A 15,448-nucleotide genomic window follows, 5' to 3' on the forward strand; every position below is an offset into this window, starting at 1 on the left:
CATTTGGATAAAATAATGGGACAGAATTATTTTTTCACTTGATGGCTTACATTTCTAAAGGCATTAAAAAACAGAATGAGATAAAATAATATGCAATTAACTGTGAGTTTATGGTGAATATGTGATTATTCGCAATTCGTTATTTTAATTGCTTTGCAGCCTTACATTAACACCGGCATCATTTCCAACAAAAAAATTACGATTTCAAAATGTTTTTTAGAACTAGTGCAAATTATAGGACATTCAAAAAAATATTGGATATTCGTTTGCATTTCACATATGTGATGAACTATGAGTCAATTGCTGAATCATGCAAATAATCCTAATTAAATATTTGAATGGCTCAATAGCTTTATCGATAAAAACTTCGAGAGTATTTTCAAAACAAAATGAGATTAAATAATTGGAATGAATGAAAATGAAAGGATGTTTTTGTACATTTCACATATGCTATTAACTACGAGTTCACTATGGAAACTGTCACGGTTGCCACTGAGCCCAATTGGCCCCGACAGCTGCAGCTCGTTGACAGATTGGCTTCCCTTCTATTTAAGCTCAGTACTCTCACTCACCCTTTGTCAGTCCGTCAACGAACTTCTGCCCCCGCAAGAGGTGGGTTTTGACTCTGTCCGGTTTCCTGCTTGTTTTTCCTGTCCAGTATTCGTCCCGTCTATGTTTGCCTGTTAGATATCGATCTCCAGTTTTGTTCCCGTCTAGTTTGTATTGTTTAATTTCTACATACAGTTTTAATATCATCCTGTCTGTCCCATCCTGTCTGGTATCAACCTCATCTGTCCGATATCTGCTCATGCTATTGGTATCGATCTCGTCTGTCTCTGGCTTCCTGCCATTCCACGCCAGGCTGCTGCCTTACGTCTTCCGCCCAACGATCGCCGAACCACTGACGTTTAGGTTAACGTGCATGACTGCCCCATTTCCTGTAAAATAAAAGCTTGTGTGCGAATCGTCACGCATTTGGGTTCTCCTCCTTTTCGGCCCCTGACAGAAACATATAGTTGATCTCATATTTTGTCCTTGACAGCTTCAAATTGCTATTGTCATGATTTCTTTTTACGCCTTCAAAATTAATTTTGAAACAGAAGCAAATAAAATAATGGGTCAAAAATATGATCAGATATTTGTTTTGCATTTTTACATATTTGATTAACTTGGAGTTAACGATGAAATGATGTGATAAATCTTGATTCATATTTTAATCGCTTGATCGCTTTTCAAATCAAGACGTGCAAAGTAATTCCAAAAGAAAATAAGAAAAGAAAATTGAAGGAATTAAAAATTAGGGGATATAATTTGTGTATTTTGCATATTCTAGTAACTACAAGTTGCTATGGAAACGTAAACATATTTAAATCGCCTAACAGCTTTAAATTTCTATTGGCATCTTTTTTTTTACAAAGAATTAAGACTTCAAAATGAATTTCGAAAAAGAATCAAATAAAAACAAAGGATGCCATATTTGTTTGCATTTTTACATAGGCAATTAATTATGAGTCTACTGCTAAAATATTTGATTAATCTGAATTAAATATGTTAATGCCATGACAGATTTTAGAATCAAGACTTCAAAAGCAAATTCAAACCAAAATGAGATAACATATTTAGAGGTGAAATGAATCAATAGATATTTTTTATTTCCACTCAAGCGATTAACTACAAGTTAACTATGACATTATATGATTAATCACGTATTTTAATTGCTTGACAGATTTAAATTTCTATTGGCATCATTTTCTACAAAGGATTAATGCTTCAAAATTAATTTCAAAACAGATTTACGTAAAACAATGGAACAAAACAGAGATAAGATTTGTTTGCATTTATACACAAACGATTAACTATGAGTCAACTGTGAAAATATGTGATTAATCACAGCTCAATATTTAAATGTATTGATGGGTTCAAGAATCAAGAATCCAAAAGTAATTTTAAAAGAAAAGAAGGTGAAATATTTGTAGGAAAGAGAAATCGAAGTATATATTTTATATTCTAATATGCGATTAACTATGAGTTAACTGTAGAAAGATGACAATATTTGAACTGCTTGACAGCTTTAAAAAAACATTTCAAAATTAATTTTCAAACAGAATAAGGTAAAATAATTGAATGGAAAATTTGAAACAGATGTATTTATATTCTTACGAAAGGGATTATCATCAAGTTAACTACTAAAATTGGATTAATCATGATTCTATATTTCAATCACTTGGCAGCTTTACATTACTAATGGCATCCTTTTTTTCTACAAAAAATCCAAACTTCAAAATGAATTTCAGAATAATTATGTAAAGTTAGTTGACAGAAAAAAATATGCTTTCTTTTTGAGATATGTGAACTTGTACAGACGCTGCCCTACTTGTTTAAGGTTTATGTAAGTATGTTTAAGGCTTGTATAAGTAACCTGTATGTTTTTTTTACTAAAAATAAAACATTACATAAAATAATAAGCTCTATAAAGATAAATAAAGTTAAGTTCAACTTACTTTTGGAAGATAAGCTTCAAGAGGTCGTCCTCCGTGTTAGAGCATGGCCGATAAAAAGCAATCCAACTATTTTCTCAACCGCATCAAGCTTTCTTATTCCACTTTCATTTTAAAAGAAACGGCTCGCTTCTTCTTTACACTTCACACCAACCATATTTAATGGATGCACGAGATTTTTACCAATAAAAATGTCAAACTTCTTAGCACGCTAGAGATGCCGTATAGTATGTTTACACATGAACTAGGAAGAAGAAGCCTGGTTTCTTCTTTGGAATGGTTCTGGGTGACCTCTCACAGCGCCACACGCCGGTAGCGGCGGAAAGAAGCACTACAGTTCTGTCCTCTACTCGGAAAAAGGTGTACACAATACAAAATCTAACTTACAGCAATTTCAAAGTATTTTTTGATATCCCGAAAAAAAAATGTGTCTACCCTTTTTCGTAAGTCGAACGGTCGTAAGTAGGGGAGTATCTATAGTTAACTGTTAATGGTTGTGCTAAATCACAATCCAATCTTTTAGTTGCCAGGCAACCTTAAAAATAGATAATAAAATATGAATTTTAAAACAAAATAAGATAAAATAATTGAAGGGAAAAAAAAAATGACACGGACGATAAACATTGAGGTAACTCTAGAAATATGTGATTAATCGCATCCGATATTCTATTCACTTGACTGCTCAGGATTTAAAAGAACACAATACATTTTTTCACAAATCATTTATAAAAAAAAAAAAACAAAACACATGAAGACGGTTAAATTTATTTCCTCGCCACACACGTGCAGAGCAGATTTTTTTTTTTTTTTTTTTTTTTTTTTGTGATTTATGACCTAGCAGGAAAGTCTTCACCTTGACGTGCACGGCTTGTAACATAAAGAAATATTGCAACAAGCTCTCCAATTTGTCAGCTTCAGCTGATTTAAAACCCACTCTTTACAATTTTCTCATTTTTCTCTTAAACCGAATCGTAGAGCATCACTTTTAGGTCAAAAGTAAATTTATCGCGTTATATAACCGTTTCCCCAGTTTGTGTCATTTTAGGAAAGTAAAAAAAAAGAGAAAAAAAAAAAGAAAATTGCTTCATAGGTGGTTTTAGTAGTCAGATATGACCCAAGTTTGAAGAAAACACACTTGAATCTAAAAAAAACCCAAACTGGGGTGAAGCTGGACCAATCTTTCAATCCTCGGGTCGTTTTGAACAAGGGTACACCATTTTGAGGTTGTTGAATGAGCAACTTTTAGTGTCTAGACCAGGACGGAAACAGGACCCACTTGCGTGACGTTTACCACCTTCCAAAAAGATGCATGTCAGGTTAATTGTCCGGTCCAAATTGTCCCTAGGTGTGAATGAGAGAGCGAATTGTCTGTCCCTGTGTGCCCTGCGACTGGCTGGCAACCAGTTCAGGGTGTCCCCTGCCCACTGCCCGGAGATAGCTCGGATGAGCTCCAGAACCCCCGTAACCCTACTGAGGATAGGCGGTGCAGATAATGGATGGAATATGCTCTATAAAGACAAATAAAGTTGAGTTTAACTTTGGAAGATGCACTTCAAGTGGTCCTCCTCTGTGGTAAAATGTAGCGGTGGAAAGAAGCACTACAGTAATGCCCTGTACTCGGAAAAATGTGAAAAAAACAAAATCTAACTTACAGAAATGTCTGGATATTTTCGACATCCCGAACAAAATGTTCGTATCTCCCGTTTTTCGTGAAATGGTCGTAAGTAGGGGAGCGTCTGTGTCACATTGTCCAAAACACAGAGCATCATTTGTGGTTTTCATATTTTTATTTGCAGGAGTGAACTTTGCAATTTATTGGAAATAACACAAACTCTTCATAATGTTCTAATCTTTCTCTAAAACAAACTAGTTATTCAGTTTTAGCTTAGGCGAAAAGTATTTAGTCGAAGTACATAACCGTTTGTGTCATTTTGAGAAAGTTAGAAAAAAGAAAAATGTTTCACAGCAGGTAGCCATCCTGTAAACATTTCCCAGGTTAAAAAAAAATAAAACATAACAACGGAGCGAACATTCAATTGTTTTGCCTGCTTATCTTCGCGGGACAGTATCCTGCTTTTTTTTTTTTTTTTTTTTTTTTTGAAGGCAGGGCTTTTGGGTGACACACAGCTTCCTTCTTTCAACCTTTCTTCGCAACAACAGCACCGAGCGAGCGAGCGCGAACAAGCGGTGACTTCACTTCCCAAATTTAGGAAGAAAGACAAAAAAAGAAACGGGAAAAAAAGTATCTTTCTCCTCGCCGTGCATACCGGGACTGTGCTGGAATTAAATCAAGGAACGTGTCATGTTTGGGATACCGTCGGAGTCCACTGAAAGTTGCGTAAAATGGACGGAACTATTAAGGTAAGGGTGGAGAGTTGTAGGATTGCGGGGACCGCTTTTTTTTTTCTTCCCCAAAAGTTGCGCCTCCTTTTTTTTCTGGGACCTCTACACTGAGGACTTTTTCTTTAGCGGTAAAGCTTTCAAACCATCCCCCTTTGGGTCTTCTTTTTTTTAATCATAATTTCCGAGCGCCGCGAGGATGTGCGTCGACGCTTGACTCGCACGTTGGATTTCGGAGGAGCGAGCGCGCCAATTACGCACATCTGGAGCGCTCCCAACTTCACGCTTTCTAATCAAAACGTTGTGTTTTCATGGTTTAGGTAAGGTGATTTTTCTGTGACTTGATCGAAATCTTGTTGTGGGGTGTAGAGATGTGAGTTGGACACGCGGAAAGTTGAGCTGCGCAACGGTAGAGACTCTAACGACTAACGGAGCCTGTCATTGGTGGTAGAAACGTGATGGTTAGAAAGGCACTCGCAGCGTGTTTTTTTCTAATTTAATGATCTAAACAACCCCTTTTCTCTAAAATTGGGTGTTGTGTGTTGTCTTGACGTTGGCTGCGTCATCTGATGTCTCCCGAAAGGGACAGTGTGTCATCTTTGACCACTAGATGTCGCTGTGTTGTGTCGTGCAACTGAAAACGAGTGCTACGAGGCACAAGAAATACGACGAACTGCAAAGACTCCAAATGACCAAAACATAATTTTTTTCTTTTAAAGGACAGTGTGTGTTTTTGACCACTTGACGTTGCTAAAAAGGAAACAAAACTAAAAGTGAAAGAAAAAATAAAACAAGAGGGAATGAAAAATAAGAAAACAAACAATAAAGTAAAAAATAAAGACCATAAACGGGAAAAGGTAAGGAAAAAGCTAAAAAAGAGATTAAAGAAGGAACATGAAAACAGCAAGAACAAAGCAAAAAAGGAAATAAAGAAAAATATATTCTAAAAAATAATGATCAACAAAGAAGAAAACAAATGAAAGAGAAAAAGAAATAGGACAACAGTTAGGAAAGGGAAGGTGAAAAGGGACGATGGGAAGAGGAAAAATATAAACAATAAAAAGCAGAAAAGGGAAAAGAAAAGGGAAAATTTAGAAAAGGAAAAAGAAAAAGAAAACAACAATAAAAATAGCAAAAGAAAAATATAAGCAAATAAAGGGAAAAAACATAATAAATGATAAAAAGCAAGCAATGAATAAAAACTGAATGCAAATTACAAAAAGAGAACAAAAGAAGGTAGTTTTCTTTAATTTTTTACCCCTACTGACAAATATTTTAGCTCCCTCTAGGTGAGCCTCAGTTTATACCAAATAAATACAAAATTCTCCACCTGCGAATATTAAAAAAATGCACTTTTGAGTGACAGTTCACGTATTGTGGCTTATATTTCAAATCCAAATATTTTTCCCAATGATGTTTTCTACCACTAGGTGGTGCTAATTAATACACACGGTTTCTTTCAAAAAAAGTAGTATATCTTTCCTATTAAGTATGTGTTAACAATGCCCAACTAATACGATAAGGCCCTTAATTTTTTATTTTGCCTCTGCTATCTGCATTTGTCTTACTTTTAGCAAAGCTGTTTGGGCCACGGAACACATTAGGTAGGAGGAAAGGGCAGAGAGGAAGGGAGGGGGTTTTGAGAGTAACTTCATGCTCGTCACCGCAGTTTTTCATTATTGTAGCATGAAAATGGTAAACTTTAAAAAATATATTTTTCAAGTATAGTCCATATCGCAACCCAAACCCCGAAATTAGATAAAAAAATAAGACTTTATTTGAGCGCATCAGAGCTTGACAGAGGCTGCAATGATGACACATGCCAGAATATAGCGTTAGCGAGTTAAATAATTCTAAATTCCGTACTGCACCTTTAAGGGAAGCAGTTAATTGGCAACGTGCAACCTTGCAACACCCGAAACCCCATTTCTCAAAGTGCTCACATTAAGTCAGCGGTGGTCCTCAACCTCCGGGCTGCGGAACAGTACAGGGCCGTGAGTCGTTTGGTACCGGGCCACACAGAAAGAAAAAAAAATACCTTATTTTTTACTTATACCATGTTTATTTGTATACAACACAATCTTTTAAAATCCAAAATAGAACTCAAAGTTTGGGTGTGAGGACCACAACATTGGATAGCAGTGGAATCAAACCTGAACTGCGGTGACAAGAGCACTTAATTTTAACCACTATGCCACTAAGGATGTAGACGACATGGGAAAAAGTTTTAGATTATATGTTGTCATCACCAGGGTTGGGTAGGGTTACTTTAACTTGATTACATTCAATTGCTTTTGGATTACTCCAATACCAAATATGGTAATAAAAGACAAAAGAAACCAAATATGAATACAATTACTAAATTTTGTGCAGGCTTGGGGAGTAACGGAATACATGGAACGGCAAAAACGATGTTGGCAAGCTGTTTGGATTTATTTTCATTTTGTTTCTGTCGCATTTTATGTTAGTTTTGCCGGAGATAAAAGGGATCAAAGCCAGGAGAGAAAGCTTACCACGTGTTGTGAGTCATAATTTTCTTCATATTTAGTTTCTTTTGTCTTTTATTAGCATATTTGGTATTGGAGTAATCCAAAAGTAATTGAAAGTAATCAAGTTAAAGTAACCCTACCCAACCCTGGTCATCACACTATGTTTACAGTACCACGTTGTTGAATATTTTAAGTCGTGATTAAAATAATTTATCGACGATGTAAACAATGAACACAATACGAAAATAGAATTAACAAAGCATTTATTTAACATCCTTCAAAGTCTGATTCATCATCAGATACCGCAAAAAGTTTGCTTTTTTTCATTTATCTATATATTTCAGAACAGTACTGTGACTAAAAATAGTGTGAAAATTGGACAAATGGTACTGCCTTTTCCTATGTCATCTACATCCCTAGCAGTCTACTGATAACACAATGGATTTAGGTCTTATTGTCATTCTCACTAGTACTATCCTTGGATCAGTCTGTGGTACAGAAACTGTTGGGGACCGCTGCCCTGGATTTTTTTTTTTTTAGATGAGAATAACAACCATTTTTTTCTGTAGAATTGTGTGTTGTCTAAGAAAAGCTGTTATTTGGCAACGTGCAACCTTGCAACACTTGAAACCGCACTTCAGAAAGCGCTCAGTTCAAGTTACACATCTTATTTTTACCCTGTGAAGTTGTGTTTTTTTTACTAGATTTATAAAAAATGACATAGATATAACTAGTTTGCCACAGCTTAACTACTTGACAATTGAAAACTAATGTTAAAGCCGAATAGTATGTCATTGTTAAGCAGGGTTCCTGCGGATCCTTGAAAAGTCCTAAAAAGCATTAAATTTATTATTTTAAAAATAAGGACTTAATTGGCATTAAAATGTATTCAATCCAGTTTTTAAAGGTCTTAAAAATTTGAACACATATTTTTTGAACTAAAACAATCTAGTAAAAAAGTCATTTTTTATGATTCATGATAAAAATGCTCATCAAAGTAGCAGAAGCGTTATATGGATATAGCAGTTATCTCCGGCAGTACGGCAGGACAGTGGTTAGCGCGTGTGCTGCTCAGTTCTGAGGTCATGGGATCAAACTTTCCTGTGTGGAGTTTGCATGTTCTCCCCGAACTTTCGTGGGTTTCCTCCGGGCACTCCGGTTTCCTCCCACGATCCAAATAATGCATGTCAGGTTAAATGACCGCTCCAAATTTTCCCGAAATGTGACTGACCGAGTGAGTTGTCTGTCAATGTGTGGCTAGCAAGCAGTTCAGGGTGTCCCCTGCCCTCTGCCTGCAGACAGCTGGGATGGGCTCCAACATAGCCCATGACCCTACTGAGGATAAACGGTCCAGATAATGGGTGGATGGATAGTTATCTCCCAGTTTTGACTGAGGAACCATGATTCACTGTAATCATCCTTTTTATTTATTGTTTTCCTTTTCTAAAACTTTGTAGAGAGCCATGTTTTTGAGAGAGAACGTTTTCAAATGGACCAAAATATAATTTAAACAAACAAATTAAATATTACAAAAAAATATCACCATTTACTATACAAGCGGATTCTGTTTATTCAAAATTACTAAATTATTATTTAGTACTACTGGGTAATAGTTTCTAATTCCTTCAGACTTGCTTGAACTTTGTTGAAAACTCTTTGGAATTGTTGCCCTGGTAACACAGAATAGTTTTGAGACAAATTTTACAGTGTATTTGACAAGATGGTCCCAAACGTAGGTTGCTCAAAACATAGACTTACACTGTTGATGGATGGATACAACTGTTTTATCTTTGACGTGGGGGCAAAATTGAAAGGGAAACGCCCCGGAGAAATCAACCAATACACAAGTTTACGGGTAAGCCGGAGTTTGTGTGTATCATTCTGCAAGTCGGCGCCTCTCATGGCTGCATGGCCGCTATTGGTGTGTGAGTGTGTGTATGAACGGGTAAGTGTGAAGCACATTGTAAAGCGGTTTGGGAGGTCTTCATTGACTTGAAAAGCGCTATATAAATGCAGACCATTTACCATTTGTTTCAAATTGCCTCTAATTCATGTTTGTTTGTTTTGTTTTTATGTTTTTGTCGACCTGGTCTCAAATTTGATTTCACCAGGCCTTAAAAAAAGTCTTAAAAAGCCTTGAATTGAACTTGCTTTCAGCTGTAAGAACCCTGTTTCGGTGGTTAACGTACCCAGGTTGCTTTCAGCGAAATTGGTAGTCACCATGGGTGCTGGGCTGAATTAACAACGGCTACTGCCCCCATCCTCCTCTTCCCTTCTAGACAGTCACATTCCAGATGGCTGCAGATGCTTCCAGATGTTTGAATGGCAAGTCCCTCTCTTGGCTCACCTCCCAACAAGTGTCAGCCCCCAAAAATGCAACCAAATCGAGCTCACCTCGCCGAAAACGGCATGTTTAGTTTTTCGGGCACATTTTTAGTAGCAGCTTTGTGGTAGTTGGGTGTGGTGAGTGTGTTTTGAAGGAGTGTTAATGTGATGCTGTGCCATACGTGGTTATTTTGTTATTTCGGATGGTGGCTGTGACAGAAGAGAGGACCATTGAGATCAGGTTTATATGGGTGCTCGGAATGCTTGAAAAGTGCTTGTATTGTGGGTGAAATTTTTGTAAATGCTTGGAATTGTTGCCATGTTTTTCAACAAGTCTGCTTAAAATGACCCAAACACTGTTCACTGGTGGCTTGGCTTTGCCATTGTATTGCTACTTTGTGAGTAAAAGCAGCTGGCGTTAGTTTGTATGACCTATCAAGCGCCATCGCCCTCTACGGGTCATGCCCAGCAGGACAGGTGCATGCTACACCTAAACTATGTTATGTGTATTAGTGAAAGGATTGCATATACATTATGGGCCATACAAAATGTTAAGGTAGCTTTCCTAGTGATCAATTCTAATGGGAGGAACTTCCTGCAACTGAAAATCTATGCTACTAATTAATGTAATCCTAACCAACACCTATATGGGGAGAGATTTGTCTTAAACATATTTACACATGTATTGTTCAGATCCTGAAATATATTTGCTATTTACTCAAGATTCCTAGCGTTCCTAGTGAGAAATTCTAATGGGAAGAACTTCCTGCAACTGAAAATCTCAGCTACATATTAATGTAATTTTAACCAACACCCATACGGGGAGAGATTTGTCTTAAAAATATTTACACATGTATTGTTCAGATCCTAAAATATAATTGCTATTTACTCAAGCTTTAAAAATCATGTCTCGATAGGTTGCATATAAATTATTGGGCATACAAAAAGTTAAGGTAGTTGCTAGTGATAAATTCTAATGGGAAGAACTTCCTGCAACTGAATATCTAAGCTACCTAATAATGTAATTTTAACCAACACCTATTTGGGGAGAGATTTGTCTTAAAAATATTTACACATGTATTGTTCAGATCCTAAAATATATTTGATATTTACTCAAGATTCCTAGCATTCCTAGTGATAAATTATAATGGGAAGAACTTCCTGCAACTGAAAATCTAAGCTACTTATTAAAGTAATTTTAACCTATTTACTCAAGATTTAAAAATCATGTCTGGATAGATGCACACGCAAGACTAAAAATCAGATATTGCAGATATAGTTGTCAAAGTGTAAAATACTTAATTCACACGAGATTTTTAATTTTAATGGTACTGGATAAATTGAGAGATTGGCTTTGAAAGTCCTTAAAAAGTGCTTGAATTTGTCTATGAAAAAGATTTACAGGATGAACCCTGTGAGATGTTTGTGCCCAAAAGTTAAGAATGAAAAATGGCGTGGTCATTTGTCCTGCCTTGTGCGCACTTAAAGAAAGACACGTTCTCAAGCCATGAGAGCTTCCTGTTCTACACAATCTTTTCCTGACAGGGTTTCCTTTTCCTACTCAAACAAAAGACAGGAACAGAGCACCTTCCTCCTCTTTCTGGGCTCCACCACCCTCACGGTGGAAGTTTGTTGAGTTGTGTGTGTGCCGAGCGGACACACGTGTGGACTACATGTGGAAAAGGTGTTGAGATGCTTCAAGACGCTTCATGTAAACAAGAAAGTGGAGCCACAGGGTTCCAGCAGATCCTTGAAAAGTATTGAATTTATTCTTCTAAAAATAAGGCCTTAATTGGCATTAAAATGTCTTGAATCTGATTTTAGAAAGTTGTAAAAATGTGATCACATGAAGATTTATATATGTCTAAACTTAAACAATTTAATAAGATTTATAATTCACTGATTTATTTACGTGGCATCAGCGCATGTTCACAATCGTAGAACTATCAAAACGGTGATGTGTTTTCAGTCGGGCCTTTCATAGCAGACACATGTCTTAGGTATGCCCACAAAACACATAGCAACTTCGGACGGATAAGTTCACAGTGCACCATGGCTAAAAACTGTGCCAGTCAATGTGTTCAAGCCATGATGTAGTACAAGAAATGTGTTTTTTCGTTTTGTTTGTTTCGATTTATTTTATTTAGTCAAATTGGTGTTAAGTCTTATTTCAGAAGGCATTAAAAAAATATTAAAGAGTCTTGAATTCAACCTACCTTCAGCTGTAGGAACCTGCTCGTGTATATTTTGTGGGGACTCTTATATGTCATGCTTTGACTAGTGGAAACAATCCCATAAAATCAATTTCAGAAAATGTTATATTTATGCAAAATAATTTAGTTGAGGACGGGGTAGAGCTGAGTGGTGAGCGCGTACGTGACTCAGTTTTGAGGTCATGGGTTCAAACTAGCTACCAGCCTTCCTGTGCGGAGTTTGCATGTTCTCTCCGTGTCTGTGTGGGATTCCTCTGGGCACTCCGGTTTCCTCCTACTTCCCCAAAACATGCATGTTAGGTCAATTGGCCGCTTCAAATGGTCCCTATGTGTGAATGAGCAAGTGAGTTGTCTGTCTCTGTGTACCAGTTCAGGTTATCCCCTGCTGGGATGGGCTCCAGCACCCTGCGGCCCTCCTGTGGACAAGTGGCGCAGATAATGGATGGATGTATGGATGGTCTAGGACTCACATGTCAAAGTCAAGGCTCACAGGCTATATCTGGCAAGAACGTTTTTTCCGGCCAATAAAATAATCCAAAGTCATTGTTAGACTGCAGCAAGCCTACACATATTTTACATGCACAAATACTGTACTTACAAACAATGCAACAATGATACACGAATCAGAGAAGGCCAGGCAGAAACAACATAAGTTCAATGTACATCTGCCCTTCAATATGATTGGCTAGCTTCTTCCTGTATGGGTACATGCAACAGACTATTATTTAAAAAAAAAAAAAGGTTGCATTGAAGTTTGTTTATAAAGGAATTTGCCACAACACAGTAACTTTTTAGAAACTAACAAATGTAGTCATATCGAATGCACATTTTTTTACCTTAAAGGGACAGTGTAACAAATTGAATGCTTCCAAGTGGTACAAAAAACCTCCATTCAGTAAAAAAAGAAAAACAAAAAAAAACATTCTTCTTCTTTCTCCTCGCCTTAATTCTGATTAACCAAGGTTCGGGTCCCATGCACATTCGTACGACTGTGCAAAGTAAGTGATGCAATGATAGTTCTCCCCAAACTAATATGTCTCAACACCTGACGCTAGGATGCATTAGGTGACCAAACTCCCTAATTTCAACCCCTAATACCAAGCGAGAAACAGGGAGGCAACTGGTACCATTGTTGCAAGTCTTAGGTGCCTTACCCCAAGACCAACAAGCTGGTCCAGTAAAAAGATGAAAATAAACAAAAAAAGATTAGAATAATATGCAAAAATACATGAACTACCATACCAATGTAATCTAAAAAATATATTTTTTTTCCTAGGTTGGGGAATGTGTAACTCTTTTATATAACGGAATCCATATCTAATAGTTGCCGCCATGTTTGTCTGGCATCTAGCTGTCCAGCTGTGTCAAGACCAGAACGGAAACAGGACCCACTGACGTAACGTTCCTCACAAATTTTATTAGAAGAAAGGTAGGGGGTTGTGCCCACGATCCGGGGATTGCTGGACGCGGGAAGCAGGTCGCTCTGAACGCGAAAGTGGTACTTCTGTGGCGAGCGATGCCGGTGTCGGGAACGTAAAAAACGAGTCAGTAGCCGAGGTAGAAGAGATAAAACATGGTCGTGATTGGAAACAAGTCGAAAGCCAGGAGAGGAGAGTAGTCGTGGTCGAGATATAAAACGGATTGTTATTCGGGATGGGAGAACAGACGTGGTCGCGATCAAAACAGGTCGTAATTTGGGACGGGAAAGCAGACGTGGTCAAGATCGAAACAGATCATAGCGGGAGACAAAAAGGAACAAAAAACAGGTCAGGCGAAAAAGGGCTTGCCGTGTAAAAACAGAGATACGCAAACGGACCGACAAAAGGGGACTGACAGGACAGTGTTTAAATACTGACAGGGAGACAATCTGTCAACAAGCTGCAGCTGGCGCCACATGGGTAGAGCCAATTGGGCGCCATGGCAACCATGACAAGCTCTGCTAATTTTGCACTGGTTTTCGCTCGCATTAGATAATACAGTGCCATATAGCGATCAAATTTTACCTAATGTACCTATAAAAAGAACCCAAAGTTTGGGTGCATGTTATACAAGAGGTTTTACAGTAGTATATTACCCTATTTGTTCAATAATCATTCGAAATTTATTTTCTTGGGTTATCTTTGTATGATAAAAACATAATTTGACGGTCTGAAAGCCTCCTAGAAGAGTGCAAATACTTTTTTACTGCACTCTTTTTCAAAACTGAAAATCAACGTCATCATTTACTTGATCTTCACTTCGCAACATCCATTTATTATCTGCAGCCCTTATCCTCAGTAGGGTCGCAGGGGTGCTGGAGCCCATCCCAGCCATCTTCCGACAGTGGGCAGGGTGACACCCGTCCCTGGTTGCCAGCCAGTCGTAGGGCGCACATAGACAATTTGGACCGTCCAATTAACACCTGACATGCATGTTTTTGGAATGTGGGAGGAAACCGAAGTGCCAAGCACGAGGAGAACATGCAAACTCCACACGGGGAGGCTGCGGTAGTTGGACTTGAACCTTAATCACTGTGGGGCTGCACGCTAACCATCCAGCCGCCGCCCTACTTCACAACAATAATATTTGAATCTATTAATGGTCAATTACTTATAATGATGAGTTTTGTAGAACAAACCACATTTTCAAATGAAAACTTGGAACAAATATCACATATGTATATGGCATGTCATATAAGTAGTACTATAGTAGTCTAAAAATATTTTGACTTTTCCAACGTCTTTGTCACATATTCAAGCAATGCAATACAAATTCTACAACTTCCTTCATGAAATTATTCAAACCTTCAAAATAGGTATCCTGAATGAGCGCCGTGAATTTAAGATGAACATAGCCAGGTTACTTCAGCCTAAGCCTCTTTTTAGGCAGAGAGCAAATAAACTTTATTTGGATCTCTTTGAAGATAAAAGCATCAGCATCTGTGTCGCATTGGAGCGAAAAAATGTTGTTTAGTTTGCAAGTATGCTGTATTTTGAATAACCCATCTGGTATGATATAGAAATTATTATGCCGATTCAATTTAATTCATGGGAAAACAGATCATGTACAAGTGTCTTTTCCGTTATTCCTGAAGCAAACATTCGTCAAAATTCCAAACACATTTTAAAATAAATTTCCAGTGAAGCCTTTGAATTCCAAACTTGGCATAATCTATGCACAAGAATCTTTTAGCGTTACTGTATTTAAAATCTGACATAGAGCCGAATTTGGTTTTCAGGGACGAGCATTTATTCCCTTGTTTTGTTTATTTTTATTTTTTTAATTATGAGCCATCAATTCTTAGATAGTCACGGATATTAAAAATAAATAAAAAAACACCAACTTTAAAACACAAACACATATATTTTATCTCTCTTCAATGAATGATTACCATCATTGATGCAGTTTTCACAATCTCCTTAAACTGGTACCTATTATTTTTCCTGTGAATAATACTATTATCCATACGTAGAAGGAACTTACTATTTAGCATTAGCTGAGGCCTGAGCGAATAGCAATACTCTGTTATTGCCATGGTTATGGGCAATTGCATCTATTGACTTGGTACTTTGAGTGATTTAATTATGGACAAATAGATCGCTAA

The 15,448-nt window shown here is 37.2% G+C and overlaps 1 protein-coding gene across 3 annotated transcripts in view; it reads left to right on the forward strand.

Annotated features, from left to right (window-relative positions):
• The first annotated feature begins 4,691 nt into the window (after positions 1-4,691).
• fli1 (Fli-1 proto-oncogene, ETS transcription factor) overlaps positions 4,692-15,448 on the forward strand; it is a 73,634-nt gene continuing 62,877 nt past the window's right edge. For 2 of the 3 annotated variants that reach the window (XM_088346141.1, XM_088346142.1), the window contains exon 1: positions 4,692-4,859. In XM_088346141.1, coding sequence (XP_088202267.1) covers positions 4,842-4,859 — 18 coding nt within the window. In that variant the 5' untranslated portion in view covers positions 4,692-4,841. Of the gene's footprint in view, positions 4,860-5,080; positions 5,159-15,448 lie in introns of those variants that run through there. The other variant, XM_088346143.1, reaches the window with a different exon arrangement.

This window comes from Urocampus carinirostris, chromosome 10 (genome assembly GCF_059441175.1).
Source record: "Urocampus carinirostris isolate Australia breed hairy pipefish chromosome 10, RoL_Ucar_1.0, whole genome shotgun sequence".
NCBI lineage: Eukaryota > Metazoa > Chordata > Actinopteri > Syngnathiformes > Syngnathidae > Urocampus > Urocampus carinirostris.